The 20068-nt window shown below is 41.3% G+C and overlaps 2 protein-coding genes across 2 annotated transcripts; one reads left to right on the top strand and one right to left on the bottom strand.

Moving 5' to 3' along the window:
• The first annotated feature begins 327 nt into the window (after window positions 1-327).
• On the top strand, window positions 328-12768 carry CCT2 (chaperonin containing TCP1 subunit 2). The gene is made up of 16 exons (XM_027721917.2): window positions 328-404; window positions 1226-1300; window positions 1773-1838; window positions 1937-2048; window positions 2900-2976; window positions 3982-4094; window positions 4644-4846; window positions 5049-5149; window positions 5230-5357; window positions 7236-7339; window positions 8851-8970; window positions 9518-9646; window positions 9738-9841; window positions 10869-10968; window positions 11637-11778; window positions 12450-12768. Exons 1-16 carry the CDS (start codon window positions 402-404, stop codon window positions 12478-12480), a joined length of 1608 nt encoding a protein of 535 aa, XP_027577718.1. The 5' UTR covers window positions 328-401; the 3' UTR covers window positions 12481-12768.
• A 2500-nt stretch (window positions 12769-15268) lies between these two features.
• LRRC10 (leucine rich repeat containing 10) lies at window positions 15269-16105 on the bottom strand. Its single transcript, XM_027721919.2, has one exon. It carries the CDS (start codon window positions 16103-16105, stop codon window positions 15269-15271), a length of 837 nt encoding a protein of 278 aa, XP_027577720.2.
• Between the last annotated feature and the right edge of the window lie 3963 nt (window positions 16106-20068).

Below are 20068 nucleotides of genomic sequence, written 5' to 3'. Positions count from 1 at the left end.
CGTAGAATCACAGAACGGATTAAAGATTCCAACCCCCTTGCCACGGCCAGGGACACCCTGAACTAGACCAGGTTGCTCAAAGCCGTATCCAGCCTGGCCTCGGACACTTCCAGGAATGGGCCATCCTCAACTTCTCTGGGCAACCTGTTGCAGCGCCTCTCCACCCTCACAGTGCAGAATCTCCTCCTCACGGCCTCTGAGCCACAGCTCCGTCCCCGCCGCAGGACTCCCGGGGCCGGGCCGGCGCTGCCGCGGAGGGCGCGGGGGCGGGGCCGGACTGCGCTCCCAGAGCGCCGCGCGCGGCCGGAAGCGGCGGTGCCTGTGACGAAGTTCCGCTGGGCTCGTGTGGCGGCGGCGCTGCTTCTGTGGAGGGGGCGGCGGGTCCCGGCGGCACCGGCACCATGGTGAGCGGGGCGGCGGCGCCTTGGCCGGGGGAAGGGGGGGAAGGCAGGGCGGGGCGGGGCGCGGCGCGGCGCCGGCGGCCGCGCTCCCTGCGGGCGCGCGTGTGGGGCCTGGAGGCCGCGCCCTTCCCTTCCCTTCCCACGCGGTGCCCGCGGGGGGCGCGGAAGGTTCTGGAGCCGGGGCGGGACCGGGCCCCACCGGGAGCACCCCCGCTCCCATCCTTCCCGACTCGCCTAGGAGCGTGGATACTATTGTTCATTTGGTGTTTGATCCTTTTGCATTTAAGGCCTTGGGAGCTTTTTAGTCCTTAAAGGCACGTGTTCGTCACTGCTATAATTAATTTTCGTTGAAATGCAAAACAAAAAAAAAAAAAGGAAGATAAGAGTTCCGCCCAGATATCAAAATACTAAAGTCTTACTGTGCTCAGCTAATGTGTTTTTTCGGTTCGGCTGGTTGTGCCAGTCTTTGGGCTGGTGGGGTCTGATGGTTGGTCGGGCGGATGTCGGATGTTGGAGTGAGGTGCTGGTGATGAGTCTCTCGGTCTCGGGGGTCCCATCAGCGAATGTGCACTGCAGCCTCTGGGAGCAGGTTGCGCTCGGTCTTGTAATCCTTTCATACGACTACAAGATTGCAAGACAGACTTTTTTTAAGAAAGAGTCAAGGTGAATTTATCTTAAATATACTTTTCATCAAAACCAAATAGGGTATAGAAGTAATTTTAATATTAAAACCATTGCTTAAGTTGTTAGTGTAAAGGATTTGTTTTTAAAATGTGTAGTTTTGTTAAAGCTAGAGGAATATTCTTGTGTTAACTGTGTTTTAGGCATCCATTTCTCTTGCTCCAGTGAACATTTTCAAGGCAGGTGCAGATGAAGAGAAGGCAGAAACAGCTCGGTTGGTAAGTTTAATTCTTTTAAGAAACTGGTAGTACTTGAGATAATTAAACTTTGTCTTTTCTATTGCTAAAAATACTTTCTGTGTATGATGATGTGGAGCTTCTTGTCTGTCTTTCCTTGTTATGTTTGTGAACAGAAGGGAGGAGGAGTGTTGTTTATACTGACAATTAGATAAACTTCATTGTTCAGAAATTTAAATAATTCGGTACTGTAGCTCAGAAGATTGGTGTTTTATTGGAAGGCATTTCTTCTGGCTTTGAGGCAGGCTTTTTTGGTTTCTGTGAGAATTAAGTATATTTGATCTGTCTGTCAAAATGTAGCAGCTAAGAAACTTGGACCCGGCCTCCATTGAGAGAAGTGTGGCTGTGGAAAGGTTGCGTTAAAATGTCTTCTTGAAAGCTATGGGACAGTGTATAACTCTCGTGTGAGAGTAGAAATAAATTGTTCCTTAGGGTATATTTATTTTCATTTCAGTCATCCTTTGTTGGTGCCATTGCCATCGGTGACCTAGTCAAGAGCACCCTGGGGCCTAAAGGCATGGTAAGGCAGCTGCAAGCTCTCAGTAGTCATACCTGTTAATTTAGGTTTAATGGTTACAGTACGTTTTCAACCAGTATTCTAAATCTTGCATCTCGTAGGACAAGATTCTTTTAAGTACTGGGAGAGATAGCTCTGTGACAGTTACTAATGATGGTGCAACCATCCTGAAAGCTATTGGAGTTGACAACCCAGCTGCCAAGGTCTTGGTTGGTGAGTTCTTAAAGGCATGATATTGCTTCATTTGTAACTTTATTATATAGTTTTTATTTGTTCTTAGAAAATTATTCTTGAAATACTGTGAAAAATGGAAGGGAGGGGGAGCAGAAATCCTGAAGCAAGGAGTGCAAGGTACTGCAAGAGTTGCGGAACTCTGCAAAAGTAAGATTAAGGTATATGCTGCTCTTCAAAACTGTTCTGGGATATTGTTTTCCCTCAACCCTGGTTCGTCCCAGGAGTCAGAAGGAACAAGACAGCTGTGTACCCTTCTTTTTTCACTGGGAAAATTTGGAACAGAAATCTACAGGGGAACAGAGGTTTTCTCTGGTTCTCCCTAATTTAAATCTCTCTTTATAACTCAATGAACATTGTAGTCTGGACAGAGTTTACCTTTTACTGTTTTTCTGTGCCAGTGGTCCAGTTTTGGTGACAAGCAGGGGCCTGAATGATTGGGTGTTAAATTTCTTAATGATTTCATGTTTACTGGGTCCCAGTTTATCAGCAGTTCGTGTAGCATACTTGGTTATTATAGTCTTTGATGCTGTATGTATAACTTAGAGCTTCTGTCTGGCCAGACTTCCTTTTGGTGACCATCTTTAGGACTGGGGACAGGGGGGAGTAGCTCTTGACCATCACCAGGCTGGAACTGGAGAATGGATTTAAAGGATGCTGACTTTGATTTGCATCTTATGTTCTTCTGTGGCTTTTTTAGATTTCCCTCTTTAAACAAATAGTAAGATTTGTTTTTCTTTTCCAAACTGGTGCGAGAGAAAAATAATTGTATCTGATACTGGTGACCATGGTATTTTGAGTCAGAACATTAATACCGTGTCTTCCTTCTTCAGATATGTCAAAGGTTCAAGATGATGAAGTTGGCGATGGAACTACATCTGTCACAGTGTTGGCAGCTGAACTACTGAGGGTGATGTATTACAGTTTTTCAAATGTGTTTCTGTTTGACAGTGTACTCCTGTGATACCACCAGTAGGAGGTGTGTTATCCTATGTTTGTGAAGAGGGCTCCCAAGGTATGGAAGGAATAGCTTGCTCTGTTGCTGTTGAAATTGATAGGGGAAGAAAACAATCCTTAGCTATTGTATTAGCAATTTCTCTTATTGTTTTAGACTATTGTTGATTATTTATAAACTCTCAAGTATTTTAAGTTGGTACATCTTAGAAAATTGTCTTCTGTTATGTCATTATGTAAGTGAAACAGAGAAGCATTACTCTTGTAGGTCAGTTCCTGGATATTGCACTGGGCAGCATGCAGCACTGCTTAGTTGTGATGGTCAGTCCTCCAAAATCCTTTTCTATAACATTAATGAGGAAAAAAAACCCTGTTAAATTCTGTTCTTTGCACAAAACTTGAATTCATACTGTTCCTTTAAACTCTGCATGGGTTTTGTGTGTATGTAAAAGTTTACACTGCAAACTTTAAACCTGAAATTACTATGAAAAAGACTTGAGAAGTGAGTAATTCTTGTTAGCAGAGCTGTGCCAGAAAAGCTGATCATCTCAAATCCAGGAGCTGGGATCAAGAACGTCTTAGAAATGATCCATCAGCTTGCCAAATTCCTAAAAAAAAAGAAGATAGCTTTTTGCAACTACACTTTAAATTGCATTTATACGTGAACAGGAAGCTGATCTCAAACATGAAATGAAAGATTGCTGTTTTGAAATATAAGTCTGGTTGCTCTTCATATTGGAGTTAATTATTTTTTTAATTAGAATTTCTTGGTGATATTCCATGGGCAGATCATATTTGACTAGGATGGTAAATACCTGCCAGTAAGGTGACCTTAATTTTGTTTTTATAGCTCTCTGGCTTTTACTGCTATTTAGAATTTTCTGAGTACTTAGTAGTGTCTTTCCTAGTTAGTGTAACTGTATCTTGGGGGGGGGAATAATTATTAATTTCATTTAAATAGGAGGCAGAATTACTGATTGCAAGGAAGATTCATCCTCAGACCATCATTGCAGGCTGGAGAGCAGCCACAAAGGCTTCAAGAGAGGCACTTTTGAAAGCAGCTGTGGATCATGGGTTAGTAATGTCCATTTGCTGTAACTCTTTATAAAAAACTACTCAAGATCAAAACACCAATGAAGATTATAGACTACTGGTAAATTCTATCCTCTCTTTAAAGTAGTATAAAGGTTGAGTTAATGAATTTTAACGGTTAAGAAAAAAATACTACCTTTTTTTCAGGTGAATTATAGAAGCTTTATGATATTATTTAAAATACTTATGATGTGCAGGAACAAAATACGAGCAATAATTTGCTCCCTGGAACAAAAATCTGAGCTGTTATTTCAGACTTCATAGTTGGATTTTTAAATGTGACTGTTTTCCTTGCCTTACACTTTGAGAGCACAGACTTTCTAAAACTGAATGCAAAAGTTCCCCTAATGGAACTCGTATTTCAAATAGGTTAGATTGTGGGACAGTGGAGGGTTTCTCTGCAGCATTCCTCAAAACAGAGCATGGTGCACGCAGATACAGGCTAGAAGAAGTGGGCAGAGGCTCTCAGGGGTAGCTAATGATAGTAAGGCTTTCAGACTTCCCAGTTTAACTGAACTGTCTTTATTTTAGTAATGATGAAGTGAAGTTCCGTGAAGACTTGATGAACATTGCGGGAACAACTCTTTCATCAAAATTACTTACTCACCATAAGGACCACTTTGTCAAGCTAGCTGTAGAAGCTGTTCTTAGGTTGAAAGGTTCTGGTAATTTGGAGGCTATCCATGTCATTAAGAAACTTGGTGGAAGTTTGGCTGATTCCTACTTAGATGAAGGTAAGTCTTTGTATGTTGACTGTATGTGCATTCAAGAAATAAAGCTGTTAAAAGTTGCACATCTCTCTGCAAGTTTGTCCTAGGAAACATTGTTACGTTACTATTAAGACAAATGCTAAATATGAGGGGATTTTGTAGTAATTTAAATGAATTGTTCTCCTTTTTTAATTTGAAGTCTTACAAGACCTTTCTGTTACTACAGGCTTTTTGCTTGACAAGAAGATTGGTGTAAATCAGCCAAAAAGAATTGAAAATGCAAAGATTCTTATTGCAAATACTGGTATGGATACAGACAAGATTAAGGTATGTGCCAGAACTACTGTTGTATAACTATGTTCTTGTAAATGAAATTTTGAGACTGAACTCTGTTTTCCTTGATATAGATTTTTGGCTCTCGTGTTAGAGTGGACTCTACAGCGAAAGTGGCAGAAATAGAACAGGCAGAAAAAGAGAAAATGAAGGAGAAGGTAGAGCGTATTCTTAAACACGGGATTAACTGCTTTATTAACAGGTATGTATTTCTTGGGAAAAGGAGAGAGTTACAAAGTAGCAATATTTTAATATTGTACTAGTGTGAAGAACATTATTTATTCCTGTGTGTAGTATTATGTGCTCTTACCTAGTGTTTAATTGAGTCACCTGGCTGACACCAGTGCTATTTTCTGTGCTTCCCCTTCTGCACCATGGTTCCCCTCTTTTTGTTTGTTTTAGTTTTGTTTTGTTTTAAAGAGGAAGAACTGATAATATGTATTCCAGGAGCCATGTTTACATCCAGTTGAAGCAAAGTCACTTTGCTTTATACTAACAGATTTGTTTAGTTATGAATGCCAGCAGCATTGTTGGTAACCCATGTGCCCCCTTCTGGGGGGAAATTGCTGCTAAAAGAGTTTGTGCTGCTCAATGCATTTAGTTCAGATTAAACCTGCTATGCTTTTTCCTGCATTAAAATGCAGGTGCTGGAGTACTGCTCCAAGTTCAGGAGGGTTTGGGACGTGTCTGTGACCCTGTTGTGAACCTTTTCTTTTATACACATCTTTGGAAGTGTGAAAGATAGCCATTTTCATATCTAGGTTACTTTTCTTTGTTAGCATTGTGCTGCTCTCTTGAACTGTCACAGTGCAAAACCCCATTTTTTTAATGATGAAAAACACTTCTGCCTTTCAGTAATTCTCATTTAAGTGAAACTACCATAGGTTGCAAGCAATTTGACACCTGCTGGTTCAGCACGTCATGTAGTCTACTGGGAAGCTGAGCAGCTAGTACTACACCACAGGGTAGGAGTTGTAAGAGTAGCACTGTTTTCCACAGTAACAAAAGACTGCACTCTGAGTGCATAGTGCATCATCTAACTCACCTTGAAAATTTGTGTTAAACATCTGTAAGAATGATGAATCTCTTTAGTCCCTCCATCTATGTCTTCACATGTATTGTGTTCTAGTATAGGCAAAATGAGCACTCTGTCGAGTGAACATGGTACAAATACAGAGTCCAAGAGTCAGGAGTTCCGTTGTCAAATTGATGGAAGAGTCCTTTGAATTATGCAAAAAATATAAATGCATAACTCCATCATTGACACAGGTAGTTGTTCTAAGGAAGCTCATGTAGCCAGGCTAGGGGTATTGCAGTTAGATTGATGCTTAACTTTCAGATTTATTCCTGGGTAAAATTGACTTCTGCTTATAGGCATGTAGATCGACTTCTTTTACTGTAGATGTTAACCAGGTAAATTGTGCTGAGGAGATGCTTGACAAAGGTCAAGGCCATGTGGATCCAGAGTAGGAAGAATCTTCTCTGTGTATACCCAGCAGCACCAGTTGTCTGTTTTGAAGATAAATTAGAAACATCTTTTTTTTGATGGAAATGGCTTCTCCCAGCTCCTGCTGAATCTCTGCAACACTCAATCTCTAATTTGGAAGGGGAAAATAATTTGGCATAGCACTCCTGAATGATCATTAACCATTCAGCTTTGGGTGACTTCATTCTAGAGAGAGTAGTACACATATTAATAAGTGAAGATGTTGTTCTAGTACACCCTGCTAGAATAGGCAGTTAAGTGTCCAGCAGGCACTTAGGATCAAAGGACTTAGAACTTCAAGCACATGGCTCCTTGTGCTTAGTGTGATAGTGTTTCTTCAGGGGAAGGGTATTTCAAAAAGTGTCATAGTTTGAATTAATTTTTTTGGATTTAGCTTTGTATGTTTTCCTGTCACCGTGTTTGCTTCTGTGTGGTGTAACATTTTGTGTGTGGCAGGCGCCTCATACATTGACTGCTTTTGTAGCTTTCAGAAATTACCCCATGTCCATGCTTCTGAGAATCTGGTGGCCTTGTTACTCTGGTATTTTAGAAGATTTGTTCTGTGTGTAACAGAGAAACTTGTTTTAATTGCAGACAGTTGATCTACAACTACCCTGAGCAACTCTTTGGAGCTGCTGGTGTCATGGCTATTGAACATGCAGACTTTGCTGGTGTAGAACGTCTGGCTCTTGTCACAGGTGTGTAGAGTATCTTGTCGTGTGAAACTTGGAGGGTCATGTTATTTGTTTGATCTTTAGTAAAGGTTAAACGTACTTAAACATACTTTTTTTTCCCCAGCATCTGTAAATAAAGGATCATAATGCTAACTGTGAGATATAATTTAGCAAGTTAATGTCAGTTATTAATTTTCTTTCACATTTTAAAAATATTAAGTCCCTGCTTGATAAGCTTTTGAAATGTTTGTTTTCTAGAGAAAAGATGAAACTTAGCAATAGAAAGAATTAGATGATGACTCCACAAATTAGCACTAGTTTTTGTTCGATAATGCCATCTTGTCCAGAATGGCTGGTTTTTTTGTTATAATGATAGAGAAGACTAAAGAGTCACCCTTTGTTAAAAATGTGGACCTGAGTCAATGACTTGAGGTGGACCTCAAATGACAGGAACAGCCTGGATATTTTGAGTGGTGTTCAGTGTAAATGTGATTCTAGTAACTAATGAAAATTAAACATCTGAAATGCTTCAGTTGGTTGTCATTGCTGAAGTTAGAGATAGCTAACTGGAATGTCATAAACAGTTGATCGTGAAAGTGCTGAGGAGGATGGAGAATTGCTTTGCAGGGAGAAAGGAAAAGACACTGACTTGTTTAGCTTTGCAAAACTGAAGTAGCAATTGTGTATAACTGTCTGTAGGCACATTGACACGGGCAAACACTTGATTAGAGGAACATTGCTTATATTCTGGAACAAATTCAAACCAAATTTTGTAGGCCATGGTGGATCAAATAGTATAGCTAAAAGCCCAAATTTTTAATAAGCACAAACTCTACTACAGATCTTGTTTTTTCTTGTACTGCTACAACTACAGCTGTGCTGCAAGTTAACGTGGAATAATTGAGCATGCATGGGGAATGCATACATATAAATAGTTTTTTAATAGAAAGATTAAAGTATTAGAACAGTAGTCTGTTCAGAGACGTTTTGGTCTTTGTAGTACCTGTTTTGCTTACAGTATGGCAGTTTACAAGTTGTGTACAACACCGCTGCTGCAGCGTGGCATGAGACTTGTGATTCGGGAGAGTGGTGGCCACTGGTTCTCAGCCATCATCAGGCAGGCAAAATGAATACTGTCACAAGCTCAAGTTTTAAAGCATAAGAAACTCAGTTTAGTATTTGCTAAGTACTTTATCAGTAAATACTATGAAAACTTGAAAAAGACTGACATTTTAATTTGGCGAAGATGAACATTTAGTGTCTTATCCAGACAGAACTCAAAAGCATTGTAGTCCTTGTGATGTGAAACAAAACATTGACGTTTTGAGGATTTATCAGCATTGGTTGAAGGTTTCTGGTCCCATATGCTGACATAAGAAAGTTTTGGCTTATTGGTATTTTTAATTTAAATTTATTTGGGGGCAATTATGAGGGTGTTGGTTTTTTTTTTTCAGACACCTCCCCTCCGGTTAGACCTTGTCTGAACAGATGCTTTTATTGTGAGCTCTGATTTCTGTATGGTCTTATGTTTGTAGGTGGTGAAATTGCATCAACCTTTGATCACCCTGAGCTAGTAAAACTAGGAAGCTGCAAGCTTATTGAAGAAGTCATGATTGGAGAAGATAAACTCATTCATTTCTCTGGAGTAGCAATGGGTAAGTGTTTAATCACTAATGACATGTTGTAACCTTTGTGTTAACCCTCTGCTAACGCTATTCAGTTACGAGTGGGGCATAGGAATTTTGTAATAATTCATGTAACCACTTTTATTAAAGCCTTGCTCTCCAGTAAAAATCTCATAAAGACATATGTTCATGGTTGAAATTGTGTATGTTTAGTGTTATGTAAGTGAACAGAACCATTTGTAAGGATGGGAACCAAGACTTTGGCTTTGGGAGATTAAATTTACGAGAAAAGTAGCAACATGTCGTACTCTAAGAACTTGGGAGCTTGTTCTAGTAAATGCCAATACTGTAAGTTTTCACGAGTTGTTTTGAGGCAATATTAATTTTCTATTAATAGCATAGTGTACGTAATTTGATTCTATCTGTGAAATGTCATCATACTTTCTTTTCCTCACAAAATTAAGTGATATAAAACTTTACTATAGTGATAGCAAAACCTTTAAAAATGCTTTGTGATAACCTCTTTATGTGTCTGTGGTTTCTTTTTTTAAATCTTTTTTGTGTTTGTGCTTTCTAGGTGAAGCTTGCACCATAGTTTTGCGTGGAGCAACACAGCAGATTCTAGATGAAGCAGAGAGGTCTTTGCATGATGCTCTCTGTGTTCTTGCCCAGACTGTGAAGGACACTCGAACTGTGTATGGTGGAGGTGAATATTACATTCTTTATACTTGGTACATGATACATATTTCGTGTTACTGTGATCAGATATGTAACATCTGTGTGTCTTCAATAAATAGGTTGTTCAGAGATGCTGATGGCTAATGCTGTTGCAGAACTTGCTGTCAGAACACCTGGCAAAGAGTCTGTTGCAATGGAGTCCTTTGCTAAGGCTTTACGAATGGTGAGTTTATTTAATCAGATTGCTGGATTAAGAGACAAAGTTTCACAAAATATACTAATTTATGACATCAGATAGTTGCTTCACTTTAAAAATTTTGTTTGTTAGAATAAAAAAGTGAAATTTAGCAACACATCTTGGATGAACAAAGGAGGAAAAGTTGTTTTCTGTCTTAGAGAAAAAGTACTGGTATTTTAATAGTTCTGCGTGTTACAGAATTGTGAATGTTCATATGCTAGCCTTTCTCTAATTGGTTTTTGCTCCTCTTACCTGCAAGCTAAAAGTGCTGCAGAAATAGCACATAAAAATCTCATCTTATTTAGTTGACATCTGATTTAGAAAAGAGCAGCTCTTCTGTTCCATTAGTGCTCTACTGCTATTTGGGTGTATTCATGCTCCAGTACTATCTAGAAGCTTCTGGGCTTGCATTAGAGATTGCATCTTAGTAGGAAATAAGAGTGTCATAAGAAACATTTATAGAATCGTGCTATTTGAGAACAAATTGCCTTCCTGTAATTTAGGGAAATTTTTAGGGAAAACCTTTCTTAGGAAATGAAAGACTATAGGAAAACATTTCTACCAAGAAAATAAAATTCAAGAGCATGCTAACACTTGACATTACTTTGCACTGCTGTCACTGAAACAGTGAATGGAATGATGAGGTGGTTAATGCTTATCAGCAGGCTTATGTTCTGAAAATTAAAATATTTCTCCAGTTGTAATCTAACTTGATGAAACACAAGATTCTTTTTTTTTTCCCTGTCCATGTAAAATGAACCAACAAATCTGCTAACATGCTTCTGTCCTCTCTGCTACTTTCCTTACAACAGGGTCTTATACAAAATCCTTAGAAAGGTAGTTTGGTTTTTTTTCTTTCCCTGTCTTCTATTCACTGCAGTAGATCATCTGCCATGTTTTTGAAGCCTCTTCTTGAAATTCAGTTGTAAACTAGTAATGTCAAAGTATGTTTCATATTTAGTAGGGATCAGTCCCTGCGTTAATTAAAAACAACCTGTGTTTATCCTCTTAGATCCCAACAATAATAGCTGATAATGCTGGCTATGACAGTGCTGATTTGGTTGCTCAGCTCAGAGCTGCTCACAGTGAAGGGAAGACTACTTATGGACTGGGTAAGGGGCTCAGTGTTATTTCTGTGATTGAATTGCTGTTTGGCAGGCTGATCAGGCTCATTACAGTTGATCACATGTGTCTGTCGCATATATTCAGCCAGAACTGAGTAGGTTTATTTCCGTTTGCTTTGCACAGACCTTAGGCATCCTTTATCATTTTACCAGGCTTATGACAGTAGAGTGAAAACCTTTGTTTTTGAAGTGGATGGTTTCTACCTCTAAAAAACATTTTCCTTACTTACATTGAGTCTAGTTACATGAAGCTTAAAAAGAAAAACATTGTTTTAAATGCAACTGAAAACCCAGCACAAGCAAACACATCTTCCTCCCTGTTCCCCCCCCCAATCCAAAAAGAAAACAACCACCACAAAGTTGTAGTGAAGAACTCTGAAGTTAATATACCTAATGAAATAGTGCTGAGAGTCCTGTCGGGATCTTGTCTCCTCTTCGTAGTGTATACAGTTCTCATCGTTAATTTTTTGTGTGTAATTGCAATGTTAGGCTTAAATCAGGAGCCTTGAGGTGAAAGACTTTATTTAATACTTCCCTTACTATCAATATAGTTTGTTTGAGCAGGTAAGTTACTATGCTCTCACCTTCTTATAATTTCCCTAAAAAAATACCAAGTTAAGAAAAAAACCCACAACCTCTTAATGTGTTTCTTCCAGATATGAAAGAGGGTATTATTGGAGACATGGCAGTTCTGGGAGTAACAGAAAGTTTCCAAGTTAAGAGACAAGTTTTGCTGAGTGCAGCTGAAGCAGCAGAAATGATTCTTCGTGTAGATGACATCATTAAAGCAGCACCAAGGTATGATCTGAGCATCTGAATGGTCAGTTACAGCGGTATAGAGTAACCTCCTTCTGCGGAAGAGTAGCAGTGCAGAAAAACCTTGTTCTAAAAATGCTTTATTTGAAATGAAATCTGGCATCTGACATACTAATGTTCATATTTGATAATTTTATTGCTTTAGCAGTATGACCAGACCTTTAAAGCCATCAGTGAGCTTATATTGGTGTGCCTGAGTAATGCCTAGTTAATCTTAGATCAGCAGCTACTCCTATCATATATAGCACTGAGACATCTGCAAAACCAACTGACCAAAATGTAATGTATCATGCTGCTTTTTTTTTTCTTTTGGCAACAATTGTAATGGAATGCTCAGCTGCTTCTGAGCTGGAATCTGCAGCTTAAGCAAAAACACATTTGTTAAAAAGTTTGGGAAGAGTTGCTGCTCTTGGGCGGGTTATCCCATGTCCACCTGCTATCAGGTAGTTTGCACTGCTTATTGAATCACAGGTTTTTTCGCCATGATTGCAGGTGGTGTGTTAGCTTTGAGGTGATACTGCCTTTTGTGCTGTGAGATAAAGCTGGCACTGAACACAAAATACCAGCTAAAGATTAAAAATAGGAGTGGGTGGGGAGGGGCTGGTGTACATCAGCGTGGGTGGGAATTTTCTGATTTTTCTTTTTCTCCCCAGAAAACGTGTACCAGACCATCGCCCATGTTAAATTTTCTTCGGTACCTGAGGATGTGTGGACCAGATCTCACCTAGTAATTTTTTTTTTTAATGATGTAGTTTTCGTGAGGTTATGGAACAGAAGCTTGAGACAAGCAGATCTCCTTCGATGGCACTGTCTTCAGTTGGTTTTAACTTACTGGAACTTACATGTGTTGTGGGAAGAATTCACTTTCAAGTAAAACAGGGGTTTTATACAACCCTATTCCTTCTGTTCCTCTCCAGGTTCCACTTAAAATACACAGAAATAAAAAAAATAAATAAAAAGAATTCCGATTCACTGAAGTTGTGTTTCTTTGTGTAGAACCAGGAAGGGCAGTTCCATTAGGACAGCTGCAATGCACGTCCTCGGTCCTCAGACGCTTCAGGGCAGAGACTAGGCCCTTGTGGCTTGCTGGTTTGGGTTGACATGGTGCGTTTAGTTAAGTGGTGTATTCCAGTTTTGGCTGCATAGGTTTTGAGTTGGGATCCTTGAAACAGGCTCTGAAGTTAGATGATATCTTTTTCTTGTGGTCCTGGAATGTTACTCTTCAGCTTTTTCTCTTCCTTTCATTATATAAAAAAAGAGGAACCTTAGCTAATGATCAAAACTACAACTGGGTGATTTTACAGCTTTTTACACCACAAATTTTATGTAGATAGGAGTTCTGCTGAGGGGAGTTGAGAGCAAGATGTGGTTTGGGAGAGAGCAACATTCTGCACGAACAGTCTGAGTGTTTAACTGTGAAGGGCTCTGGACGACTACAAACATGTATAATAGAGGGCAGTTAGCAGAAAATGTTTCAGGCTGCTTCGCATTCTCTTCACACACACTGCCCCTTTCATGTCTGCTGTAGCCTGTCTTTATATTTTTTTTCCTATTCTAGTAGTTACTGCAAAGGCAGCGTGTTTCTTAATTGGGCTGATTTCTTTATCCATGATCATAAGGAAGTCTGTGATGCCTGCAGCAGTCTGTACGTGGATTTGTGATGACTGTAGGCACAGGCAAGTGGAGGCCCTGTTTCTGGAAGCCCAGAGGTGGTCGCCAGGCGTTGTGACTCTTCTGGCCCTTGCACACAAAATGCAGTGCCTGGCAAACATCAGGGCAAGTCTGCCAAAGCAGAAACATTAATTTGAAATAAGGAAGTATGTGTGCAAACATTTTTCTCCCTTAGGTTTCCTAAAGTGAAGGGAATCTACTTACAGAATGCTCCCCTGAACTCTCAACACAGACTCTCTTCAGCTCTCCAGAAGTGACAATACTGTCTGGAGAGAGCTGTGTGAAACACAGACCATTGACAAGCCAGTGAAGGCACTTTCTCCCCCTCCCCTCAGATAAACACAGTACTGGGTCAGTTCTGTAGGAAATAAAACGTTGACCTTGGATGTTAAAAAAGCCCCAAACTCTTCTACTTTCCTTTTGTAGGAAGGAATTGTTGGAAAGAGAATTCTGTTAATTCCAAAGAGGTATGGTTTAACTTGGTAAGCTGCTAATATACTTTATTTAATTTGACTAGTAGCACACTATATGGGTGCCAGCCAAATCCACATTTGGACTTTCTTTAACAAGACAACAAGTGCTAGCAGAATCTGTATATCTCCAAATAATTTTTCAGGCATGCAGATGACATTAAACAGTTACAAACTGGCATGGAATCAAACCTTTTCTTGAAAGTCAACTGCCCCTTCTACAGGCTGCACTGGTGAGGCAGTTCAACTTGAAGAGAGCACCACCCAGGGCTCTCCACTTGTTACAAAAGCTGTCTTTCACTAAATTCAATAGAATCAAAAGTTTAAAAATTCATTTTGAGCCAGATTTCTGTATTACTAGATTAAAGCAAAGTTTCCTTTAAAGAAAAGTTAGTTCAGTGCAGTTTGAAGGGTATCTAAACTGGTCAGAGTTGCAACCTGGAGAAATACCTGGCTGAAATCAGCTGAGTAAAGTTTGCCTCAGCTTCAGATTATGTGCAGGCCTATAGTGGCAGGCTCCTAGCCCTGGGTTTTATTCATGCAAGTTTACCTTTGCTGCTCTTGTGGTTTTGCTGCTTTAGTCAGACTTTGATTTCCTTCTTTGCTACTGCGTGAAAACTTGTCCTGTACAGCTGCCCTTACAAGCAGTGTTGTTGGATACAAAAACTAGCAGCAAAGCCTCTACTTTCCTCACCATCATCTGAAATGCTGCTTGACAGTAACAAAGTTGCAAATTTTGCAGGAAGAAGGCAGCACTGATAAGAGCAGAGCTCCCTGTTACCTACGTGCGGTGCAGTTTCCTTGATAGTGCAGCCAGGACTCCACTGCCACTTCCCATGTGGCAGGCATGGGAATCTTCAAGCTGTTGCTGCGTTTCAGATAAGTCATTTGAGACAAATGCTGTGGGTTGCTTTAGAGCTGTGGCTCTCAGGAGTGATCACCTTGAGCAGTGGCTTCCAGCTGAGCTCAGACACCAGCAAGGTGCAAGCGAGAAGAATGAGCCCATGGGTGAAGAGCAGCAAGTCCATGCATGCGCCGTGCAATCCACCCATGGAAAACATCTAAAGTAAGTCTTCACCTCTACCGTGAACTCAGTGGTCCCGTCATGGGAGGAGGAGGAAAGGGAGGAATAAGTCTGCTCTAGGGGTGCTGTGCGAAAGAGCATGTCTGTACAAGAGTTTTGCTGTCACACAGCTCCAAGCAGCTGTACCTACCCCTGACGACAAGCCAGGCGGTGTGGTGGCGCCTGGACACCAGCACGCAAGGAAGAGGTAGAGGTCAGGCGGTGGTGTGGGTGCGCTGCCACATTCGCCAGAATGGGAAGTTGAGCATCAGCAGGGCTCGGCTTCTGGCTTGGTCTTCGCGGCAGGAGGTAGCAAGGGTTTCTCGTCAAGCGTGATATCTATCACTGCCCCGGACCGCTTGCGGGGCTCAGGAGTCTCCTCTGACCACCTCCCCACCCTGCGCACTCCTTTGGCCACTTTGGGAGCGTTCCTGCAGGGGTTGTGGTCATAGATCACCAGCTTCAGGCCAGGGAGGTGAGCTAGGCTGGGGAAGAACCGGATGGAATTGCGGTCCACGTCGATGACCTCCAGAAATGGCATGTTCAGGAGCACAGGAGGAAACTCAGAGAGCAGGTTGCCTGACAGCCAGATGGTGCGCAGCTCCTGCAGGCACTGCAGCTGGGGAGGGAGTGTGCGCAGTGCGTTGGAGCCGGCGTGCAGGGTCTTCAGCAGGCTGAGCTCACACACCACCTCGGGCAGGTACTGCAGGCAGTTGGACTCGATCCAGAGGGTCTTGAGGTTCTGCAGGAGCCGCAGCTCAAGGGGCAGGCTGCAGAGCTTGTTGTTGCCCAGGTAGAGAATGCAGAGTTGCTTCAGTGTGCACACAACTAGGGGCAGCGCTTTGAAGTTGTTGAAGTCCAGTGCCAATATCTGCAGGTTTTGCAGCTGCTCCAGCTCGGGGGGCAGATGGTTCAGGTTGTTGTCGCTCAGGTACAGCTTAACCAGTTCCCGAAAAGAGCAAATGTGCAGAGGCAGCCGCCTCAGCTGCCTGCCACTCAGATCCACCATTTTATCCACTGGCATCTCTTCTAGGTCTTCTAGGAGGTACTTCTGGCACTTGTTGGAGGGCACAAAAGCAACTATGGCTTTCAGACTGTTGCCCATCCTGGAATTTTGTTTTGGGATGGCCGGGACTGTGAGGGACAGGGGCCCACCTTGGTTTTCTCCTGCTGTGCACTAGCCTGCCAGTAACTCTGTCTTCCCAATATAAGGCTTTGTTTACAGGGCACCAGCCGTTAATCTCAAGGGCTCTGAAATATTTCTGATAACCGAATGAGTGTTTGGTGATGGGGATTATAGACAGGTCTCCCTCTCTCACCCACACTCCCACTCACTGCCTCCAAAAACATTCCTTCTTGCCTCCTTTTGCACACTGATTTTGCCCAAACAGTCACCCCAATGCCCCAGCTCCTACCTCTTGCTCTCACTGTGTGGCCAGTAAGGGCAGTGGGGGTTGGCTTGGTAAAGTAAATTCCACAGAAAGTCAAATTTTTAAACTCAAATGTTTAACTTTTATGAGACTTTCAGCAGAAATGTCAGATATAGTCAAATTGTTTAAAATACCAGTCAATATCTGACTGACTTTCCAGACAAGTGGCACTTTCAGGGATGTATTTTACAAGGTGCCACATAGTTCCAGAGTGTAACTTGCTACCCGGTAGTTATCTTAAAGCTTTAACACAGATACTTGGTAAACTGCTATCTTGAGCTGTTCTACTATTTATGTTCCCAATTTAATGGTATTTATTATAGGCTCTGGCACTCTTGGCCTTTTTCATTACATTATGTTTTACTTTTTGTCTCAATCCCTATTTAATGAGCTATCACAAACTGCCAAGGCTGTTCTCCATATACCTTTCTACTGTGCTACTGTAGTTCCCATGTCTGTACCTAAACTTGTCAAGAAACTCCCATGGATTTAATTCCATCAAGATTTTCGCTTGTTATGAGTGAGATAAATATGATGTTAAAAAGTTACATGACAGTGTAAACTGTTCTCCTCCTTCTCTCATCAAGACCCATTTTGCTATTCGCATCAGGAGTACCTCTGATTTCTAGGAGGAGCATTCCCATGTGGAGGAACCTCTGCATAGTTTGATTTCTTGAGCTGCTGCTCTTTTAGGTTTTCTTGGGGATTCATGTGTGTCCCTGCCCAAAGCAGGGGGGCTGGAACTACATGATCTCTAAGATTCCTTCCAACCCAAACCATTCTATGATTGTCCTACCTGTCTGTTGGCTATGGCTGTACCATGAACTTTGGATGGGAGAAAATTTTCTTCAAACAGTCTGCAGTTGTTTTCTGGGCATAAGTGCTACACTACCAAAATCTGTGACTGCTGAAAGCCACACACTCTTGGAAAAACAAAAGGCAGAGCAAACAGAAGATTGAGAAAAAGGCAATATCAAACAGTTAAGGTGGCCTCTGGATCTCTAGTCAAATCTAATAGAGAGCTCTCTACTATAACTTGTTTTCAAATGTAAATCAGGTCTTAGCTATCAATTGGATATAGGCTATAGGATGTTTACTAGCCTTTTCCCTGCAAGATGAGTTGCTGTGCCATGCAGGAGTGATGCTATGAAATGTATGGAGGGCTTCCCTCGGGGAGGAGAACAACAGGGAGGGCGTCTGGGAACCAGTATTGCAGCAGGATGGAGAACAATGAGTCCTGAGACCTGAGTGCCATAAAATAGGCATGGATGGAAAAGCTGGGCAGAGTATCAAGCCTGGAGAACAAAGATAATGTCACATTCATCTGTGGTGGTGCTGTGGAAGAGAGGTGCTGAAAATTCCCTCTCTGGTGACAGAAGGCAGGACGTGCTGTGCATGGCATCCCAGCAGCAACAGGCCAGTTCACACTGAACAAACATCTCCAGCCAGTCCCTTCTTTACTGCTTTAACACCATGTGCCCTGTCAGAGGACCACTGTGGGGAATGTGTAATTTCTGGATTTTACAGGGCATCCTTTTCCAAGCAGTTACCCTGGAATGTGATCTGACATTTAAGAAAATGTTCTCATTCAGTGGGTTGTTGTATTTGTTTTCATTTCTAAGCAGCTGTGGCACCTTCTAAAGGCAAGGGTCCCTCCTCCTAAGGCACTGTAGGTTACAGTTGTGGAAAACCAAATGCATTTGGCATAAATAATAATGTATTTACATCCATAGTGAAGACATGTCCCTTAGACAAATCTTTTCAGATAACCTGCTAATCAGAACAACATGAAAGTGTAGGTACGAATATATTAATAATATAGTGTAGGTATATTTTTCTCAATAATCCATATGTAGACAAATAACTTCGAAATGTACTCTGTCTAAAGACAGAAATGGGGATATATTTTTTCTACTTGAATTATTTCTACTTAATGGAACTTTTAAGCTGCAGATAACTGTTTCTTAGGGATCCTCTGGATTGTAGTTTAATCATTATTCCAGCTTATCAAAAAAAAGTCATGATGACCTTCTGTTGCTGTATTTTGTACCTCTGTTAGCTAAATGAATGTCTGTTTGGAACATACTGTGAAATCAGAGAATTTGGGAAAGAATAACCTTCATATGTGGATTAATAAAGGGCTACATTTGCAGTAAACTGAACAATCATGTTCTTTCTGAGAATCAAGGACTCGGTGGAGCCTCTAAGGCAAAGGCAGTCTCCTCAGTAGACCCAGGTGGTGTTTTGAAAGCCACTTCACGTCTTCAAAGTTATCATGATGCCCTCCAACATGAACATTAATGACTTCCCAGAAGCATTTTTGGCATTTGAGGAAAAGTTCAAGTGATAAAGGCGTTCAGCACAGACATTGTCTTACTCTTGTCAAAGTGACACTGCCCTACCCCGGGGCTTGCTGTGCATCAGGTGGCAGTGGAGTCTCCTTGAGAAATGCCTTTGCTTTCTGGAAGTTCACAAATGGCCACATCTTTGCTGACCAGTCTCATTTCCAGCATCCAGCTCCTGCAGCTCAGTGGTTGGGATGACTGTGGGACAGAAAATGTGGATGTTCACTGATAACTTGTGTAAAACCCCCGAGTCCAGAAGAAATGGGGAACATTACTCAGAGCTAGATAATTGAACAAAAAATCACAATAAAGTAGAAATCAATATGCATTTTTGAGATTCTATTATTTTTTGAAACAAAATATGGTAATAGAGATGCTGGTGCTTTTTCAGATCCAGAGCTCTGCACACAGCTGTGTGATGACACCATGCTCAGCCTTTGCTGAGTTTGTTTAGCCCTCACAATTTTGGAGGTACATTAGAAAAAGCAAACTATGTATTTCAAAATCCAGGGGACTAATGAATAGAGCTCTAAACTTACTGATTTTAAGGTTCTCATGCCCATTCTTAATTAGTCTGACATAACAAGGGAAGAGATTAAAAGGAACAATTTTTAAGAATTTCTTTAGGATATTCTGATAATGCAGAATTTGCATTGCATTTCTTTAAAGTCTGTGACAGGCATTTAGACCCTGTCTTTTCTCACAAACACCATGTGTTTTGTTTTTTCTGCTGTTTTTTCTTGACTGGAGCACTGTTGCTAGATGATGACACCTGCCTCCTCCATATCCTTGATATTCAACACCTGCCTCCTCCATATCCTTGATATTCACTCTTAGCTCCGTGCTGTGGCGCATCTGCTCTCTTTTGGGAGGATTACCTAGTTCCAGTTCACCTTCACATGGTGAGCAGTTTATTTTTAATAAACGGTGTGTTGCAGGGGAAAGAATATTGTTGGTCTTTTCCCAGCCTCCTACCATAGTACTTTGAACAAAAATGGCTGTTTATTCAAATTTGGCTTTAATATATGCTAGGCTGCAGTATGCAGTATGCTTACCACACTTTCTTGTGCAGGGGAAAGATTCAAAAAGTCTTGAAAGTAAATTGCAGACTCAGTGCTGAGCTTCCTCCCAGGCAGCTAATAGGTTTGGGGTCGCAGTCTGCCAGCTCAGAGTCTCTTTTTGACACCACTATTTTTTTGAAGGCTTGACTTGAAACCAAGTGTCAAGCAGGGGTGGGAGCCACTAACCTCAAGAAACTCCCAGGAAAATAAATCGAAGCGAGCCCTTCCAAAT

The sequence above is a fragment of the Pipra filicauda genome, unplaced genomic scaffold (assembly GCF_003945595.2).
Source record: "Pipra filicauda isolate LSUMZ 115617 unplaced genomic scaffold, ASM394559v2 scaffold93_size3172892_pilon, whole genome shotgun sequence".
Lineage (NCBI taxonomy): Eukaryota > Metazoa > Chordata > Aves > Passeriformes > Pipridae > Pipra > Pipra filicauda.
Note: the sequence above shows the minus strand (reverse complement) of the source record. Positions and strands in the feature narration are given on the sequence as shown.

What these genes read in the sequence shown, in the direction of transcription:
- CCT2 (XM_027721917.2), top strand. An exon ending in TGATTCCTACTTAGATGAAG is followed by an intron (nt 4,847 to 5,048) that starts GTAAGTCTTTGT and finishes CTGTTACTACAG; the next exon opens with GCTTTTTGCTTGACAAGAAG. An exon ending in TTTCTCTGGAGTAGCAATGG is followed by an intron (nt 8,971 to 9,517) that starts GTAAGTGTTTAA and finishes TGTGCTTTCTAG; the next exon opens with GTGAAGCTTGCACCATAGTT.
- LRRC10 (XM_027721919.2), bottom strand. Translation starts at nt 16,105, where the DNA reads ATGGGCAACAGTCTGAAAGCCATAGTTGCTTTTGTGCCCTCCAACAAG.